Source organism: Bos mutus, chromosome X (assembly GCF_027580195.1).
Source record: "Bos mutus isolate GX-2022 chromosome X, NWIPB_WYAK_1.1, whole genome shotgun sequence".
Taxonomy (NCBI): Eukaryota; Metazoa; Chordata; class Mammalia; order Artiodactyla; family Bovidae; genus Bos; species Bos mutus.
Window position 1 is genome coordinate 18,565,317 of NC_091646.1, and position 19,691 is coordinate 18,585,007.

The window sequence follows — 19,691 nt, forward strand, 5'->3', positions numbered from 1 at the left end:
ATTCTGAAGGAGATCAACCCTGGAATTTCTTTGGAAGGAATGATGCTAAAGCTGAAACTCCAGTACTTTGGCCACCTCATGTGAAGAGTTGACTCATTGGAAAAGACTCTGATGCTGGGAGGGATTGGGAGCAGGAGGAGAAGAGGACGACAGAGGATGAGATGGCTGGATGGCATCACTGACTTGATGGACGTGAGTGTGGGTGAACTCCGGGAGTTGGTGATGGACAGGGAGGCCTGGCGTGCTGCGATTCATGGGGTCGCAAAGAGTCGGACACGACTGAGCGACTGATCTGATCTGATCAGCTATTGCCATTCTAATCTGTACCTTGACCCCGGATCGCCACAATTTTTGAGCAATTGGTAACTCCTTAGCTGCTGCTGCTGCTGCTGACAGTAGAACATTTAACTATAACAGATTAAATGACTAAATGAATCTTTTGCAAATGAAATAAATGCTGAATCAGGTTGTCATAGTGGGAAGAATGCACAGTAGGTCTGTATCTTGCTTGACCACTGTAGACTACAGAACTCAATTTTGACCTGTTGTCTCTCACCATAAGAACACACCTTGGGGCACTGTATGAGTTCTGATTGCAGCTCCAAAAGTCCTCTTTGGACAACTGTTGGGGGACAGCAGCTGCTCTGCCAAAAGTGCTAAAGCACCATGAGTATCGGCATCTAGTTTAGGAAAAACAGTGCACATGGTAGGCACTCAAACAGTCTTCATTGACTTGAAGGCATGTAACTCCCATAAAATGATATGTAAGACAATTCATCTTCATACATTGTATAAAGATGTTGCTCAGAGCTCTGACTCACTAGGTGAATCATACATTGGGATTTGGTATACACATCAATTCCTTGCCAGGGCCAGCACTTTTACCTGCTTTACCTGGAGAATAGTAACAAATGGCTTGGCACATGTGAACGTGCTTTGTTTGATATGAACCAGCACATGTTATCGAATGTATTCTAGCCTTTCCTGAACAATTGGCGTTTGAGAGTCAACCAAAGAACAAGGGTGGGCTTTTTCCAGTAGTGGGCTTCAGAACAGAGAGGAAATGGATCCATGACAGGCCCAAATTGAATGTTGAACCCACACAACCCGCTCCCTAGAGACATTACTTGAGCAGAAAAGGATGTACATCTGGTACACCCTATCTCCCTTCCAGTCCTCAATGGTTTATTGTCATCAGAAGTCAGCATTTAACTGGTTCTACTGGAAGCTTGGTGAGGGAATTTCCTTCTGAGGACTGTGATCTCCTCTTTCTCTTGGGGAAGGAGTGTCATTTGCAACCTCCTGATGCAGAGGGATATGGTAGGGTAACATTGTGTGGCTACATCCCAAATGTATTCTTTCTACAGGTTTAAGAAAAAAAAGAGACATAATCCAAGTGCTGATGTGATTCATGAATAGAAGATGCAGCTCCTAATGATTTGATGATATGATTTATTGTGTCCCATTCGCATGCACTTAGAAGAACCTATGTATGGAATCAATAGGAGCCATAAAACTAAATCCAAATATATTGTGACCATTTAAAGTTTTAGCCCCCTTGATTATCTTTAATATATACAGCAGATTTGCCAGTATAGATTTTTCATCACCAGCCATCTGGTAAAAATTAGTATGAGATAAATAATTTAGCTTCCTTCTGTTCAGATACAATTTCATTACCCTTTTCCTCAATACTGTGAAAAGTCTTCAGAAATAGTCAGTTGTAAAGTGCTTTTGCATTCTGGCTGAAGCTGAGCCTGGAGGTTCCTGACATGCTGACATTTGACTCTCTTTTCTCTTTGTGCCATGAAAGGAAGAGCTACCGGTTATTACCAAGTGGCCTCCAGAAAATTTCATACCTGGGGGCAGCCCCTGCTAAGTCACAGGGTGCAGAACCGAGACACAAGGTAGCTGGGATGTTCCAGAAGTGCAAGACATTTTCTTTGAATTTAAAAAATAAGAATAATGCAGAGCCTAAGAAACCCAGGAGAGATTAGTTATATATTCCCTGTGACGCAGTAATTCTCTCTAATCACAGTGAATATCCCAGCCTCTAAAGCATACTAATTGGTTTGGAGGAGATATTTTTCCATTCATAAGAAAAAGCTCTGCTCCTTTTGGTCCTGGCCTTATTTCTCCAATCTGGCTGGAGTTGAGGAATCTTATGCTAGAATTGTAGGAACACATGTGTGAGATTATGGAGGGCCTTGAACGCCAGGCCAGGGAGTTTTGGATTTTATCCTGTAGGCAGCAGGGAGCCATTAAAAGATTTTAAACAGGAGGAATGTAAAAAATAGGACTTGATTTGGATTCGTGTTTAGTATAAAAGTGCAATGATAAGATATATTAAGGGAGTGTTATGGTTCTGTTCACAGCATGAATATAACTGGGGAATTCATCTCTACTAGCTGTCTAGTTCAGCTTTTACAGCATGCAAATTTTCAGGGCCAGCTGTAAGAGCTTGATGGTAAAAGAACAAAGTAAGAATTGATAATGTAAATACAATTGTAAAGAAAGGGACTTTAGTGGTCAAGATCACTGATAACAGAATAATAAGCATTGTAAAGGGTGACTGTAGAATTATTTGTTATTTTGTTGGAGTTCTTTGAAATCACTTCTATGCTATATAATTACCTTAAGTTTTAAGTGTTCCCTGCAGGGATAATTTATGTATTTTGCATTATCATGCAAATGCTTTAACAGTCTACACTGTTGAAAATGAAAGCTGAAAATTATTCCAAATAGATGATGGTTGTGCAAAGCTTATGCAATATTAATCATCTTGATATATTCTCATAGTTTATATTGTATCCTTGCCTTGTGTTTTCAACTCTGGTAATACTTAGGTAACAAATATTTGAAAATTGGAATTTCATATTTTGATAAAGAACTGTATTTATTTCAAAATTGAATGACATCAAAACCCTTTTAAAAAATGAATCTAAAAATGCTGCAGTATTTCAGGAAATCCAGAACAGACCAAATTTAATTTAATCTAAGCTACTGAAAGCTCATTTATAAATTGTAGCTGGATACTCGGTCTAAACACTGTTGTAAAGCGTTCGTTTTCCACCGTGGTTTCTCTCAAACAATAGTATCAGGTGATGAGGAGCATAAACAGCATCACAGGTGACAAGATTTTGGTCATAAATAGGGAACTGTTGTCTTGTTTACTGCGCCATAGTTACACATCTGAACATTACGTCCCTCTTATGAAAATATAATTCACTTTATGATAACAACATTCATATATCAAAGTGTCTTATTTTAATGAACTTTATACTAATCCTGAGTTTCTCCAAAGACCTGGACTTCCTTTTTCTTTTCCTTCAGAGATGGATGTGCTTTCCACAGAGGAAAATCTCTAGGAAGAAATAGGTTTATTTGTTTATCAGGCTCCTCTATAGATGATGACTTTACAGAAGAACAACCTGCCCTGGGTGACTTCTCAGATTTTACCCTGAGGTCTGAGCACAACCTGGAATTTGGACAGGAGACAGATTTTCTCCAACAAGAGAGATGGCTCACTTTCTCACCCTCTCCATGTACGGTGGGGGTGGGTGGAGTCCGGATGGGGAACGGCAGGCATTTCTCAAAGGCCTCAGGATTATAGAACTGGGAAAAAGAAGAACTTGCCACCTTGACTTTTTCTCTTCTCACTTCTTCTTGTCTTTCTCTGTCTCTTTGTCTGCCCCACTCCCGCTTCTCTTTTTACGTCTGTCTGTCTCTTGAGAGGGCTTCCCTGGTGGCTCAGATGGTAAAGCGTCTGCTTGCAATGCAGGAGACCAGGGTTCGATTCCTGGGTCAGGAAGATCCCCTGGAGAAGGAAATGGCAATCCACTCCAGCACTCTTGCCTGGAAAATCCCGTGGACAGAGGAGTCTGATAGGCTACAGTCCATGGGGTCGCAAAGACATACAGACACAGGACTCCGATCAGGCTGATTTCTATTTTGCTATATCAGTTACCCACCTCTTAGCAGCAGCAGCAGCAGTAGCACCTAAAGAGGCAGAAGGCTAATGTCAGTAAAAGTTCTCTGGGGTCATCCCCTAAGAACTCTTGAGTGTAGAGAGGTCCCTGAAAAGAAAAGAAAAGCAGCACTCAAATGTACTGAAATTCAGACATGAATATTTTGCCATAGAAGAATCAAGTTTTCATGGCATAAACTAAGAGAATGTTCCATGGACACATTACTTAAGATTCATGGAATGTTGCCTGGCAGGACTGACTTGTGCTCTGAGTTAAAGCTATTCCTTTCCTCTGCAGCCCAGGGCCAGTTAGCACTGCTGGGTCCTCGGTGTTTTTCAGCTCTGGAAACATCTTAGAGATCAAGTTGCCTGAAAATAAGGGTCTCTCGCACGTCAACATGGCTTCCCAGGTGGCTCAGTGGTAAGGATCCATCTGTCAATGCAAGAAATGTGGGTTCAATCCCTGGTTTGGGAAGATCCCCTGGAGAAGGAAATGGCTCCAGTATTTTTGCCTGAAGAATTCTATGGATGGAGGAGCCTGGTGGGCTACAGTTGCAGAGAGACAGGACTGAGTGACTGAGCACACACATACACACACGCATGTCAACACCGGCTACCTTAAACAGATTCCTGCTTCCTCTAGAAGGAGTTGCCTCCCTGCTCTGGATTCATTCTCTAAATGAAAGTGTGAAAGCCAGATTCCAATGCATTAATATCTCTGGTTTCATTTCTTCAACTGTAAAAAAAAAAAAAGTCTACCAAATCCATTGTAATCATTACCTTTCTTATTGTCATCATTATAAAAATGTCCCTTATCTGTCACTCGAATGTCATTAACTATTGAAGCATTTGTAGGAAACTGTTAAAGTAGTTGCTGCTTAAACATAAGGAGCTATTAGAGTTTTCAGGATTGTTGTTATTAGTAACCTACATGATGAAAGTAGAACTAGCAAAACAGTGGTTTAGAACAAAAGAAATGGAATAGTCATGTTGCACTTTTGTGGCATGGTAATTAAAATGAGATGTGTAAATATCACTTGGCCCATTAATACTGGATTATTTCACAAATCTCTTTAATATCATGCAGGTTCACTGATACACATTACAGTAATTCAAATTTTGGAATCTTAGGATATTTTAAGCCCCAAATGAAAGATGAGTGCATTGCCACCCTTGCAAAGGAATCACTAACGAGAGGAGTTCTCACCCATATAGTTCATGTGTAACTTGAAGCTCTGTGAACTGGCAAGGCACTTCTCTACTCCCTGATCAGTTTGAAGTTGGGATGGTCGTGGGGAGGAGACTGCATTGACCTGTCTATCACACGAACAGGAAAGTAAGGCAAGGCCAAGGACCCTATAGTCTGTGAGCACCCCCATGTGTGCTGGCTGCTTTCCGTGCTCTCTGCAGTCCTCCCTGGGAGGCACGTGTTGCTATTCTCCTCTTAGCAATTCAGGATCGGAGCCCAGGTCAGCTGCCCGAAGTCAGAAATCTGGAAAGTTGATGTGGCAGGTTCGAAGCTCTGTGGTGTTCAGAGAGCCAGGACACACGAATCGGAGGAAAGACTGACCCTTCAGCCAACACTGGAACTATTCATTTAGAGGAGAACTGACATCACAGCACTTGTCTAGACAGTGACTGTTGGGGTGAAAGGGTGCACTTGCAGTGGAGTTCATAAGGGAGTGGCTTAGTAAGGGCTTCTTTCCTGTGGTTTTTCTCCCTTGTGAGGTGGGAGAACTCCTCTCTCAGGCCACAGGGAGGTCATTCCATTCTGAAGCTCATACAGAGACCTGCTTTTGAGATTAAATTAGATCATTATATAGGCAAAGGGACTTCCCACAGTGCTCGGTGCACCGTAGGCTCTCAGTAAGGAATAGGTGAGAATGGATTCTTCCATCTGAGTCTTCGGTTAGTGAATAATCATACCACTCAGACTCGTGGTAAGTGACTGTCACAGGCATCCTTTCATTATCTCCTTTCAAGGGGTAAATGTTAGTGGAAATGCGTTCTCTACGTGGAAACAGGACTCTGTACAATTTCCTATCCCCAGAAGTCGTTTGCAGGTGTTATGCGATGTGGTTGTCCCATAGCCTTCTATGACATCTTTCTCATCCTTGGTTTATAGATGAGGCCTTTGCACCTTGCCCTGTGACTCCAGGTTTTCTGGTTTGCAGTGGAAAGCACATATTAGTGACTTCCTTCTGAGCAGAGGCATTGCTTTGCTACCTGTGCAAGAGAAAAGATAAGAAGTCTTCTCTGAAAGTCTTTGAAGAAGTAGACTTCTGGCTATTGTAAATGACTCTGTTCTGCAGAGATAGACCCTATCAAATCTAACTCAACCACTATCCAACACAAATCAGAATTACCACCCTCACAGTGGCCAGATGCACCCACCTGGGTACAATTTTAGTTTTAATAGGCCACCTACCTTGCCAGAGTTTTTTCAGTTGATCTATGCAGAAAGAACCTTTCTTCTTTGCATGACAGTTTGTTGGATGTCTAGGGAAAGTTTTCACAGTTCCCAGGCTTTGAACATTTGGGCAGAAGCTTAGAAGAGCTATCTAAAATACAACCTAAAAGTTTATTCGCTTGGTGACTACAAATTCTTCCAAAGTCATTCTCTTGCTGATGGGTTTAGATCCTGCTCTGAAGACTCCCCAGTGGCTCAAATGGTAAAGAATCTGCCTGCAATGCTGGAGACCTGGGTTTGATCCCTGGGTCAGGAAGATCCCCAGGAGAAGGGAACGGCAAGCCACTCCAGTATTCCTGCCTGGAGAATCCCATGGACAGAGGAGCCTGGTGGGCTACAGTCCATAGGGGTCACAAAGAGTCAGACATGACTGAGTGACTAGCACTTTCACTTTTCTTTCTGAAGTTCTTCTACAGAAGAATCCTGCCACAAATTAGAAAGCATCACAGTAATGGAGAATAGCTAGCTAATAGTCACAGATTAATTCCAGTAACCAGCCAAAAGACAGGAAAGTTTATTTTTAGAGATCATATCTGATATTTGATTCCCCTTTCAAAGCACATAGTTCAGCCCTGCTTATAAGAAAAACCAACACTGCGCGTTAATACACATCATAGACAAAAAAAAGTTGGAGAAAGTTACTTTAGAGAAGTGTTCTTCACTTGAAAAAAAATGCTTTTCCATGCACAGATTTTTGTTCAGCAGTAAGATTTAATCTAGTAAGATTTTTAAAGAAAGTGTGATGGCCACATAGTCTCTGTAATATCTTATGTAAAATGAAATCTCTCTTCTGCTCCCTAATTGGATTCCTAGCCAATCTGTATTCTTCTGCAAGGCTTGGACCAGACTGACACTGTCTTGGACCAATCACACAGCCCTGGAGATGTGTGGCCTATCCCACTTCTTCATCACAAACCTCAGCAAGTTACTTCCATTTCAGAATGTATCTGCTGACCAGGTTTGGAGCTGAGTGAGGCCTTAGGGTCTTTTTTTTCTTTTCTTTTTTTTTAAAAGAATCATTTATTTTTAACCACAACAAAAATCACCCTTCTTAGGCTCTGTAAGGGATGCAGTGTTTTTGTTTTGATTCCTGCTTTATTCTAGCTTATTTCTGTGTATTTTATAAAACGAATTGTAAAATTCAATATTTCATGAGACTGTTCTACAGAAATAGATGAAAATCTAGAACAAGCCAATACAAAGGACTCAGTGAACCCCAGGGCCAAAATGTGGTCATATCTGCATCCTAATTCTGTTTATACAAGCCATTGCTTGACAATCTCGTTAAAATTTCTTTTTTTTTTTTTCATTTTTGTTTGTTAAGAGTTGAAGAAAGGCAATACCGGGGTGCCCTATTTTGTGGACTCAACATAAGGTCAATGAAAATGTCTATTAGATACCTTGGAATACAAAAATGCTACTGAGAAGTTTCACTATAACCATATGAGGAGAAATAGTCCCATGTACATATTCTTAATTATGATTTGTTGCATTGCAAACAGTTGCCAGTTAGCACGTGTACTTTGAAGTCATTTTGTGACGTGGTATTTCATGAAGCCTATTTTTCAGTACTTCATCTCTTTAGTGCTGTGGCTTGAAGCACTGCAGCCTTTTCAGCCGACTGCAGACCAAAATGACAAATGGAAGGAAGCAAAACAGTTTTGGGGGAGCCAAGCTTGGAGGAGAACGCTAAACACTGAGTGTCATTCACGTGCAGTCCTCATTTGGGGCAGAATTTATCTCCTTCCATGGCAATAAAACAAATATAGGCAGATCCTTTCTTTAGAAATTGATTCCAGAGTGCAGAAGAACCTTGAAAAGAAGAGAGAATGTATTTATTTTACCTTGGTTTTCTGGGCATGTATTATCAGAAGTAATCACACATTTCATGTTTATGGGGCTTTACAATCCTCAGAGCTTCTTTCACATACATCATCTCATTGCCTCCTCGTCCAACCATCCAGTACGATCAGCAGGACTGGTCCCCACCCCACCTCCTCACCTTTTTACAGAAATCAAGTGAACAGAATTCAGTTGCAGTCTTTAGCTGTTTGCAGAGCCAAAGACCAAGAGTATGACTTTAATGCCTATATCTTGGTTACCAGAAAATCTCTTTATTCTTGGAGCTTCAGCTTCGGTTTTGTCTTTATTAGTCCCTCTTCTCTTCCTTCCTCTCTGTCTCCCTCCCTCCGTCCTTCCCTTTCTCTCCTCCCTCTGCAGTTTTTTAAATTGAATTTATCTGTAGGCTGCTTTCCTCCTTTTATCACCTACTCTTTCTGCCCTGGCAGGCAAGTTCTGACTTGTCAGTCTCTCCTCTCAAACAGCCCTCTATTCATATCCCACCACGTTTAACCCTTTTTTGGACCTGTATAAGCTATCTCCCAAGTCCTCTTCCTATGAAATCCCATTCTTTTCTTTGTTTATTTCATTAGATATATATTGATCATTGACTCTAAGCCAGGCCCCATGCTCGGAGCTGCCCTCAAGTATTCCACAGTCCAGGGAATATTTGAGTGAACAAACCAAACTCTGTTTATCATGAATTAATAATTTTGTTTAGCTACAGTGAACTGGCTAAGTATTGATTCCTTCTTCTCCAACCTCTCCCTTCCCGTGCTTTGATCTTAGTAATAATGAAGTTCATTCACATCAAATATACCCTGAGAGAGAACATCAAAGTCCTGAATATAATAATTAATCCTGGATTTTGAAATCACCGATAGAAGGGAAGCTTATATAGAGAATATAGGTAGTTACGGGGTCACCCGCTATGGGTATGATTTATATTTTAGATTCTATTTTGTTTTATTTTTTTAAACAGAGTTGAAAATCTAATGTTAATCTGCATATTATTTTCATTAGGCTGGGGAATAATTGACACACACAAGTCAGACCTGTTTGTATAAGCTGCTAACTTTAAATCTAGAAAATAATTGTCATCAGAACATGGCTGAGAATCAGAAGAGTGACCCTTGCTCTTGGCAGTAATTGTTAAATTAATTGGATCGTCAGGCTACTGAAAATGTGGCCAGAAGAGAGAAGGAAGTGAGAGAAGTAAAGGGCGAGATAGATTAGTTATGTTTCTAGAACTTGCTGAAAAGAAGAAATTATGTTTTATTGAGTTCATTTTTAAAAGTTTCTTTAAATGCTCACTCATCGACTTATACACTGTTTTTCTGTGTTCTATGATGCCAATAAAAATGTGACATGTGAATAGAGCAAAATGTATGGAGACACATTCATCTCTACCAGGATTTGTGCAGTTCACATAGTGTCTACATGTGCGAAAACTTATATTCAGTGTTCATGCTTTGTTCAACAGCCTAGGACCTCTGTGTTGCCATTTTATATATGGACAACCTAAGGAGACTCTGCTGGTCTCTTGAGATCCAAGGAAATCAGCACTGCCCTTTTAAAAAAGATTTCTTTTGAGAGAAATGTGTTCAAAGCATTCACGATATTCCTAAATCCTCAAAGCCTGCTAAGGACATCACTTCAGTCATGTCCGACTCTGTGCGACCCGATAGACGGAAGCCCACCAGGCTCCCCCATCCCTGGGATTCTCCAGGCAAGAACACTGGAGTGCGTTGCCATTTCCTTCTCCAGTGCATGAAAGTGAAAAGTGAAAGTGAAGTCACTCAGTCGTGTCCGTCTCCTCGCGACCTCATGGACTGCAGCCCACCAGGCTCCTCCACCCATGGGATTTTCCAGGCAAGAGTACTGGAGTGGGTGCCATTGCCTTCTCCCCCTCAAAGCCTAGTGAGGTACAAACTCAAGTAGAACACTGCCACCCTGTCGGTTGGTAGCATAGCTGCAAGTACAAAAGCTGGGGCAAAAGTATGAAAACGCTGCTATTACGGTGTGTGTTTGCCAAATGACTTTTTTTTTTTAATGTGGACCATTTTTAAAGTCTTTATTGAATTTGTTAGAATATTGCTTCTGTTTTATGTTTTGGTTATTTGGCTGGTGGGATCTTAGCTCCCCAACCAGGGATCGAATGCATACCTGTCAGATTGGAAAGTGAAGCCTTAACCACTGGACCACCACAGAAGCCCACCCCCCACCCCCACAATGACTTCTTTTAATCAAGAAGGCACTTAGCCATGGGTGTGTGCACTGTGGTATTGTGGACGTGTTTAGCATGTGGAGATGATGTACATGATATACAGATGGTTTTGAGCTCTTGCCATTTGGGTTATGGCTCTACTGGAGGAGGGCATGGCAACCCACTCCAGTATTCTTGCCTGGAGAATTCCACGGATAGTGGAGCCTGGCAGGCTACAGTCCATGGGATTGCTAAGAGTCGGACATGACCGAATGACTAACACTTTGACTTTCTTGAGGATATAGCTTCACATCCCCTGCGGAGTGATGAGGCCCTTAGTAGGCTCCCTTCCGGGAAGCTACCATCACAGCCCATGCTTCTTCTGACCTGGCCCCAGCTCCAAGAGGCCAGAGAGCTATTTTATCCCCTCCATCCTGTGCCCTTGGTGCCAGAGGCAACTCAAGGCACCAGGGTAAATTGCTATCCCAGGTCCAGAGCCTTTCTTCTGGGACAGAGTTGCTTTCTAGCACACCATTGGATCTGGGGGGCTCTTTGTGTATATCCTGCATTATTGATTGCATGAATGCCTTATTCACTTGATTGTTAAAGTCTGTGTGGAAGTCTAATATGCCCCACTGAGGGCAGCTGACCATCACCATCTGTAGCTCTAAGTATTCTCTAATATGCTCTATTGACCTGATGTTGAGGGTTTCAGATGTTTTCATCTTGTTAGTGGTAAACCTTCAAAGACCTATATTGCCCTTAATAGTGAATTAATTGGTTAAAAATAATTGTACTGTTAGGTTTTGCTCCTGGATCTGTTCATTCTGCAAATGTAGATTTTTCATTCTTTACTCAAAATATAATCACTGTCATTAACTGGTATGGATTCTGTGGATAAAAAAGTTAGGTAATCACTGAGGAAAAAACTAACCTTGAACTTTAAGGGGAATAGAGAGGATGATTACAGAAAAGAGTTGAGAAAGATTGAATTTTTTTTCAGAGTTATTCCTCTGAACCTTACTAACATTATTCCTCTGAAATAAGTATAGATATGCAAGAGAGGTAAACAACTTTTAAGAGAAATCAATGCATGAAAGGTTAGAAGACATAAAGCACCTTTTCTTTTGTACTCATGCCAAGTAATTTCTTCGTGGCTGTGCAGGGAATGCTTGACATCTTTTTAATTCATTTATTATGATAGCCAGTATTTATCTAATGCCTATTCAATACAGAGTACAGTGAGTGCTGCCTCTATTTCATGCCTACTAAGTGTCAAGGCCACTGTGGTACCTTTTTTCCCAGACCAATAATAATCATCTCCAGATCAATCAAAGACTGATTGCTTGCCAGAGGTCTACTTGGTATTCTGTGAATAAGGCTTCTCTGGTTAGGGTTCAATCCGATTTCTATTATTTCTGTGAACCGCTGCTGAGACACAGAGATGTAGCTCTACCCCTCTTCCCTTTGGTGGCCCTTCCTGTGTTGGGTGGGATGTTCACATCTTTCCACATTTGATAAAAATCAAGCCTCTTCTGCCTACTCATTTCAGCACTGGATAAAATGACAGTGTCACACACCGAGAACAGAACACTGCTTTGGTTGCTTCAACATTCTTTTTTTGGCCTCATTTTCCTCCCTCTCTACTGAGTTCTTGAGTCCAAATTTAGTGGTGATGACTAAGAAATTGCCAGGATGTGACAGAGCATTCAGTTCATTGAGTCCTTCCTTGTCATTTTCCAATAGTTGTAACAATTGCCAAGTTGTTTTTTTTTTCCTCCGCATGTTGGAGGTGCCAGTATCTGTGTAGTATCTGTTATTCTGAACAGATTTGAAGTCACACAAACAGGATTTGTCCCTGAAATGACAGCCTCCATCTACATACAGCTGATTTCATTCTGTGGTATTCAGGAAATTCCCTGCAGACTTCTTACTGGGTTGATACTTTTGAATCCCGGTATTTCCAATACGTCAATCTGAACCTCTGCAATGCAAATCCTGTAAACCATCGGTCCCCAATCTTTTTGGCACCAGGGACTGGTTTCGTGGAAGAGAGTTTTTTCCAAAGACAGGGCTGGGGAGGGAGCGGGGCATGGTTTCAGGATGATTCTCTTAAGAAGTGCACAACCTCGGTCCTTTGCATGCGCACTTCACAGTAGTCTTCGCCCCCCTATGACAATCTAATGTCACTGCTGATCTGACAGGAGGCAGAGCTCAGGCAGTAATGTGAGTAATGGGGAGTGGCTGTAAATACAGATGAAGCTTCGCTTGCTCACCTCCTTCTCTGCAGCCCAATTCCTAACAGACCACAGAGTAGTGCTGGTCTGTGGCCCAGGTGTTGGGGACCCCTGCTGTAAACAATAACTGGATGGTTTACTGTGTTCAGTAAACTAGGCAATATGATCAGTCACTGATGGCTGAAAGGCAGATTCAGAAATAAAAGACAAGTTCCTTGTCTTCCAGAGCCAAGCATGCACATGTCCGAGTCACGGGGCCATGCCAGAGATGGAGATAAGAGTTCCTGGGAACACAAATATATGTGTCATCGGTTCTGATTTCAGTCAGTTCAGTTCAGTCGCTCAGTTGTGTCTGACTCTTTGCAATCCCATGAATTGCAGCACACCAGGCCTCCCTGTCCATCACCAACTCCCGGAGTTCACTCAGACTCATGTCCATCGAGTCAGTGATGCCATCCAGTCGTCTCATCCTCTGTCATCCCCTTCTCCTCCTGCCCCCAATCCCTCTCAGCATCAGAGTCTTTTCCAATGAGTTAACTCTTCACATGAGGTGGCCAAAGTACTGAAGTTTCAGCTTTAGCATCATTCCTTCCAATGAACACCCAGGACTGATTTCTTTGAGAATGGACTGGTTGGATCTCCTTGCAGTCCAAGGGACTCTCAAGAGTCTTCTCCAACACCACAGTTCAAAAGCATCAATTCTTCAGCACTCAGCTTTCTTCACAGTCCAACTCTCACATCCATACATGACCACTGGGAAAACCACAGCCTTGACTAGATGGACCTTTGTTGGCAAAGTAATGTCTCTGCTTTTGAATATGCTTTCTAGGTTGGTCATAACTTTCCTTCCAAGGATTAAGCGTCTTTTAATTTCATGGCTGCAGTCACCATCTGCAGTGATTTTGGAGCCCAGAAAAATAAAGTCTGACACTGTTTCCACTGTTTCCCCATCTATTTCCCATGAAGTGATGGGACCAGATGCCATGATCTTCGTTTTCTGAATGTTGAGCTTTAAGCCAACTTTTTCACTCTCCTCTTTCACCTTCATCAAGAGGCTTTTTAGTTCCTCTTCACTTTCTGCCATAAGGGTGGTGTCATCTGCATATCTGAGGTTATTGATATTTCTCCCGGCAATCTTGATTCCAGCTTGTGCTTCTTCCAGCCCAGCGTTTCTCATGATGTACTCTGCATAGAAGTTAAATAAGCAGGGTGACAATATACAGCCTTGACGTACTCCTTTTCCTATTTGGAACCAGTCTGTTGTTCCATGTCCAGTTCTAACTGTTGCTTCCTGACCTGCATACAAATTTCTCAAGAGGCAGGTCAAGTGGTCTGGTATTCCCATCTCTTTCAGAATTTTCCACAGTTTATTGTGATCCACACAGTCAAAGGCTTTGGCATAGTCAGTAAAGCAGAAATAGATGTTTTTCTGGAACTCTCTTGCTTTTTCCATGATCCAGCGGATGTTGGCAATTTGATCTCTGGTTCCTCTGCCTTTTCTAAAACCAGCTTGAACATCTGGAAGTTCACAGTTCATGTATTGCTGAAGCCTGGCTTGGAGAATTTTGAGCATTACTTTACTAGCATGTGAGATGAGTGCAATTGTGCGGCAGTTTGAGCATTCTTTGGCATTGCCTTTCTTTGGGATTGGAATGAAAACTGACCTTTTCCAGTCCTGTGGCCACTGCTGAGTTTTCCAAATGTGCTGGCATATTGAGTGCAGCACTTTCACAGCATCATCTTTCAGGATTTGAAATAGCTCAACTGGAATTGCATCACCTCCTCTAGCTTTGTTTAGGAGAGGTCATATATGATTTCAGGGGCAGTCATATTTGAGCTCAACCTTGAGGAATGACAGGAAAGCCAGTTGGTAGAGAGATCCAGGAAATGACATGAATGGGGTCTATAAAGGCACAAAGGCACAGACTGAAGGCATGGTAATGACTACATTGTGGAGAATTTTAAATGCCACATGGAGTTGTCATTTTACTCTAGGCAAGGCTAAACCAACATTCTATGCAATCGTGCTCATCCCTGGAGAACACGTGGAGACTATTTTAGTCATATTTCTTTGTAGGCATACCTTGGCTTTCCCTATGTTGAGAATTCTACAAAGAGGAGTGTTCACAGCCCATAAATAGAACGCTTTGGTTCCTACCCTGTGATAGTTGCCTTCAAAGTACATTGCTTCTTGAGTAGGTTGAATTTGTGTGAGTCTTCTGAGTCTCTACTAAGTATGCCCCTAGGCTGAAATTATCCCAAAAGATGACTCTGTTCCAGGCGCTCTGGAAGCCAGATGGAAGAACCAGTGAAATTACTGAGTGAAACAGATTTTGTGGATTTCCAGAAAAAAGAAAAGTGTTCAATTATTTAACATTAAGAAAAAAAGCTGCCTCATTTGAGGAATCTGTCTCTCTTCGCTGAAGTGATTCTCTGATACTGTTGCTCAGATAGTATACTTTGCTTGGAATGCTACCTAACATGAAAATGAAGGTAAGTATCGTTCACAAAGGACAGGTGTCCGGAGAGATTGCAATATTTTGTTGCAAGGTGGGTTTTTTTTTTTTTTTCAGGTTTTATCAAAACTTATTCCTGATAAGATCCCAGCAAAATAGCAAGAATCAAAGGGCATCCTTGGTGTCACTGTCATAGGAAACTCACTTAGCATTTTCCTCATTATCTTGGACTCCAAGTGGACCCACTGCCACCCTGCAGATTATTTAGAGGTTAAAATATGCTGTTCATTTCATTGTCTACAAATGGATATTTTACATAGCTATTTATTGTATAATGCACATATTGCAAAGCTTAAAAGAAGGTTTTCTGGTTTTGTTTGTTTTCAGAAACAGTCTGTTGGGTCAGGAACCTTTCATTTGTATGGGGAAGTCCAAAGAAAACATGGTCACGTACATGGCAGAAAATCACATTGTCAGGTTCAAAATCCCCTGGGGTGCTCTCTCATGTCTGCTCTCTCATGTCTGCAAGTAAATTCCTTGCTTCTATATTGATTTGTGTGAAATGTTACTGTAAGGCAAGGATGGGGTGATGAGGGACTTTTTTTTTTTTCTGTTTTTAAGTCAAGGTCCAATGATCTGAAAATTTCAGTTTAGTTTATCTAAAAGTGAAAGTTAGTCTTTCTTAGTAGCATCTCTTTAAAAATCTAGGCATTCAGCATTGTAACACTGTAACACAGATTTCAGCCTGGGGTGATTGAAAATTATAGCATATAGTAACTGGACAATCTATGAAAATTAAGTATAAGGATGAGATGTTTATTTCTCAAATTTAATCTTGAAAGGAACAAAGCTCCATGTGACAGTGTTATGCTTGTCTCTTCAATCTTTGGCTCCTCTATTTGTCCAATACATTACACTTATGTGACTGGTTCTCAGTTTTCCATTACCTTATTACAAAGAGAGCTAATTATTGATCAGTAGCCCTTGCAGTTAGGGCTTTTTATAAAGCATCACATGAAATGTTATATATAGTCTCAGTTTCCAATGATAATAGTTTCTGCTGTTAAAATAGAATGCCAGTCTTAACAAGCTTTAACAAAGTATGTCCTAAACTCCTGAAGGGCAATACCATATGGTTCTCCATGAAATTCATAGCTGTAAATATTGAGCTTTTGTTTATTTACTTTTCTTGTAGGAACATTTCACACCTGAGTGCAAATTCAAAGAATCAGTGTTTGAAAATTATTACGTGACATATTCATCGATGATATACCGTCAGCAGCAGTCAGGCCGAGGGTGGTATCTGGGTCTGAACAAAGAAGGAGAGATCATGAAAGGAAACCATGTAAAGAAGAACAAGCCTGCAGCTCACTTTCTGCCCAAACCACTGAAAGGTAAACTCGAGAGTATACCAGCTGTGGATGAAATGAGTATCGGTATGGAAATTAATCCTTTATTTTGAAAGTGGAACCTAATCCTTCCATCCTGAGGCATTTATACAAAAATTTGGTAAAATTTTACACTTAAAAAGAACATTAAAGCGTAGATGGGAACATCTAATCTCCTGATGGGAGTTGACCAAAAAGTTTATTTTGGCCAAATCCAAATGAACTTTTGGCCAACCCAATATATCTACATGTGGTAACACCTTACTTATGTGGAAATAGCTTAATTGCTAACTCCCGGACAGCCAAGAACCTCAAGATAGGCCAAAATAGTTAGAAATACAGATGCTCAAATGCGTGCACACTTAACACTTATTGGAAACCTCCTTGGGCCCAACAATGTTGTCCCAACAGTTTTCCTTCACAGTTTTGTTTTTCGGTCATTATTAGAAGCCTGGTGGCAAGTGAGAGGGCTTCCATCGTGGCTCAATTGGTAAAGAATTTGCCTCCAATGCAGGAGATGTGGGTTTGATCCCTGGATTGGGAAGATTCCCCTGGAGGAGTGCATGGTCACCTACTCCAGTATTCTTGCCTGGAGAATTCTATGGACAGAGGAGCCTGGTGGGCTGCAGTCCATGGGGTCACAAAGAGTTGGACACGAATGAGAAACTAACACACACACACACACACACACACACACACAGAGCAAGTGAGAAAGTTTGAGGGATAGGAATGGGCTACAGGAAGTAGGGATGACAGAAGGAGTGAGACACAGTGGAAAGGGGATAGAAAATCCAGACAAAGCAGAGCAAGCCCTTCAAGAGGTTACTGGCTCGAGGTTAGAAGAGCAGTTTACCAGAGGGGCAGTCTGCCCAGTCAAGTCACCACAGCGCCCTTTGACAGCACATTTTCTGGAGCCAGATTACTTGAATCCTCCTGCAATGCAGGAGACCTGGGTTCAATCTCTAGGTTGGGAAGGTCCTCTGGAGAAGGGAAAGGCTACCTGCTCCAGTATTCTGGCCTAGATGATTCCATGGACTGTGTAGTCCATGGGGTTGCAAAGGGCCAGACACGACTGAGTGACTTTCACTTTCACTTTTCATATAAAACCATCAGTGATGGAAATAAGGCATTAGAATTCTCTACACACCTCTGTACCAAGACTGGCTTTTGCTTCATCTGGTCCAAAGACTCTACTGAGTCTTTGAAAGCAGCATTTCTCAGGTTTGGCCTCCAGCAGAGAGGCCCAGGGGGTAGAAGGAAAGCTGAGGGCCAGTGCAATGGCCTCTGACGCCATGTCTCTATGCTTTGTAGTGGCCATGTACAAGGAGCCGTCTCTGCATGACCTCACGGAGTTCTCCCGATCTGGAAGTGGGACCCCGACCAAGAGCAGAAGTGTCTCCGGCGTGCTGAACGGAGGCAAGTCTATGAGCCACAACGAATCAACGTAGCCAGTGAGGGCAAAACAAGGGCTCTGTAACAGAACCTTACCTCCAGGTGCTGTTGAATTCTAGCAGTCCTTCACCCGAAAGTTGAGATTTGTCAATGACGTTTACCAAACAAACAAGGCAGAGTTCACTATTCTAATCTGCCATCAAACCTTCTCATCCATCCAAAAGCCCCATAATTTAGATCAAGCTTGTGCAAAAAAACAGTGCCGAGCCTGATCAGTGAACTAAATCTGGGAGAAGGACTGCCCAATTTTCTCATGATCTCACCTCTGCTTAGGGGAAGACAAACCAAAAACATTTCACAGCACTAATGCTGATTAAGAAAAATTTGCTCTCCAACCAAGACAATTGAAAAGACCATCATTGTTCTTCAAAAACAAACAAAAAAGAAAACAGAACAAAATTAACTGCTTCCGTGTTTTGTAGGGGCAAACAAAATTCTGTGAACTGTGTTGTTTTCTTGGCTTAATGTTTTCTATCTATGCTTGATTCATACGTATTCTTTACGTTGCAGTTTTATGATTTCTGAAATTCAATGGTTCTATTGACTCTCTGTCACTTAATCCAACTCAACCAAATTCAGGGTTGAAGCTGAATTGGCATCTCAGGCTCAAGGTTCTTATGATGTTACCATTTTTTCCCCTTTAGATTCATAGTATTCTGGTCAAGTTCTTGTGCTGTACTTTGTGCGTAGAAATTGTGTTGTGTTGTGTTGTCAACCCCAGTCAGTAAAGATTACTTAAAAATAAAGATTATCCTCAAGTGTAGTTTTCTCTTAATTCCATTTGTGTTATCATGTTAAACTATTATTGTGGCTTCTTATGTAAAGACAGTAACTGTGGAACTGTGACGTTGTCTTTTGTGTTGTTAAAATAAGAAATGTCTTATCTGTATACGTATGAGTCCCTCTGTCATTGTATTTGGCACGTGAATATTGTGTACAAGGAAATGTTAAGACTGGTTACCCCTAAACAACATATACTTATACCTGCTTCTGGAAAAGTGTTTAAGACTTAGCTAGGTTTCCATTTAGATCTTCATATCTGTTGCATGGAAGAAAGTTGGAATCTTGGCATAGAGTTGCATGATATGTAAGATTTTGTGCATTAATAATTGTTAAAATCTGTGTTCCAAAAGTGGACATAGCATGTACAGGCAGTTTTCTGTCCTGTGCACAAAACAGTTTAAAAAAAAAGTTGTTTAATATTTGTTGTTGTATACCCAGATACGCACCGAATAAACTCTTTATATTCATTCAAAGAAAAATCCTTTAACGTGTATTTACTGTGTCCATTATGTGCCGTGAATTGTGGTAGAAACTGGAGTTACACACTGAATTATGTACATCTGATCACCGCCTTCAGATAATCTACAGTCTAGAGATTTATATTCGCATGAATACTCTTAAAAGTGTAATTGTTATACTTGAACTGCAGGCTGGAACAGAAGAATTTTCATTCCCATTCAGTGATGAACTGTAAAAAAGGATCTATATTCTAGTACCCTGCTGTTCACACTGTCATCTCCCCCTCTCTGATGCTCATTTCTTTCCATAGAGGAAAGGCACGGGACTAAATATCTCAAGTCTTTTCCATCTCTGAGAACTGAACATAGCTATTTTCTTTTTTTATTAAAATTTCAAACCATAAATTAAAAATAGAATGTTACAGTGAATGCTGG

The 19,691-nt window shown here is 41.3% G+C and overlaps 1 protein-coding gene across 5 annotated transcripts in view; it reads left to right on the forward strand.

Moving 5' to 3' along the window:
- Positions 1-19,270, forward strand: part of FGF13 (fibroblast growth factor 13) — a 568,541-nt gene extending 549,271 nt beyond the window's left edge. For all 5 annotated transcript variants that reach the window (XM_070365900.1, XM_070365897.1, XM_070365898.1 and 2 more), the window contains 2 exons: positions 16,371-16,569; positions 17,875-19,270. In XM_070365900.1, coding sequence (XP_070222001.1) covers positions 16,371-16,569; positions 17,875-18,011 — 336 coding nt within the window. In that variant the 3' untranslated portion in view covers positions 18,012-19,270. The remainder of the gene's footprint in view (positions 1-16,370; positions 16,570-17,874) is intronic.
- Positions 19,271-19,691: the final 421 nt, after the last annotated feature.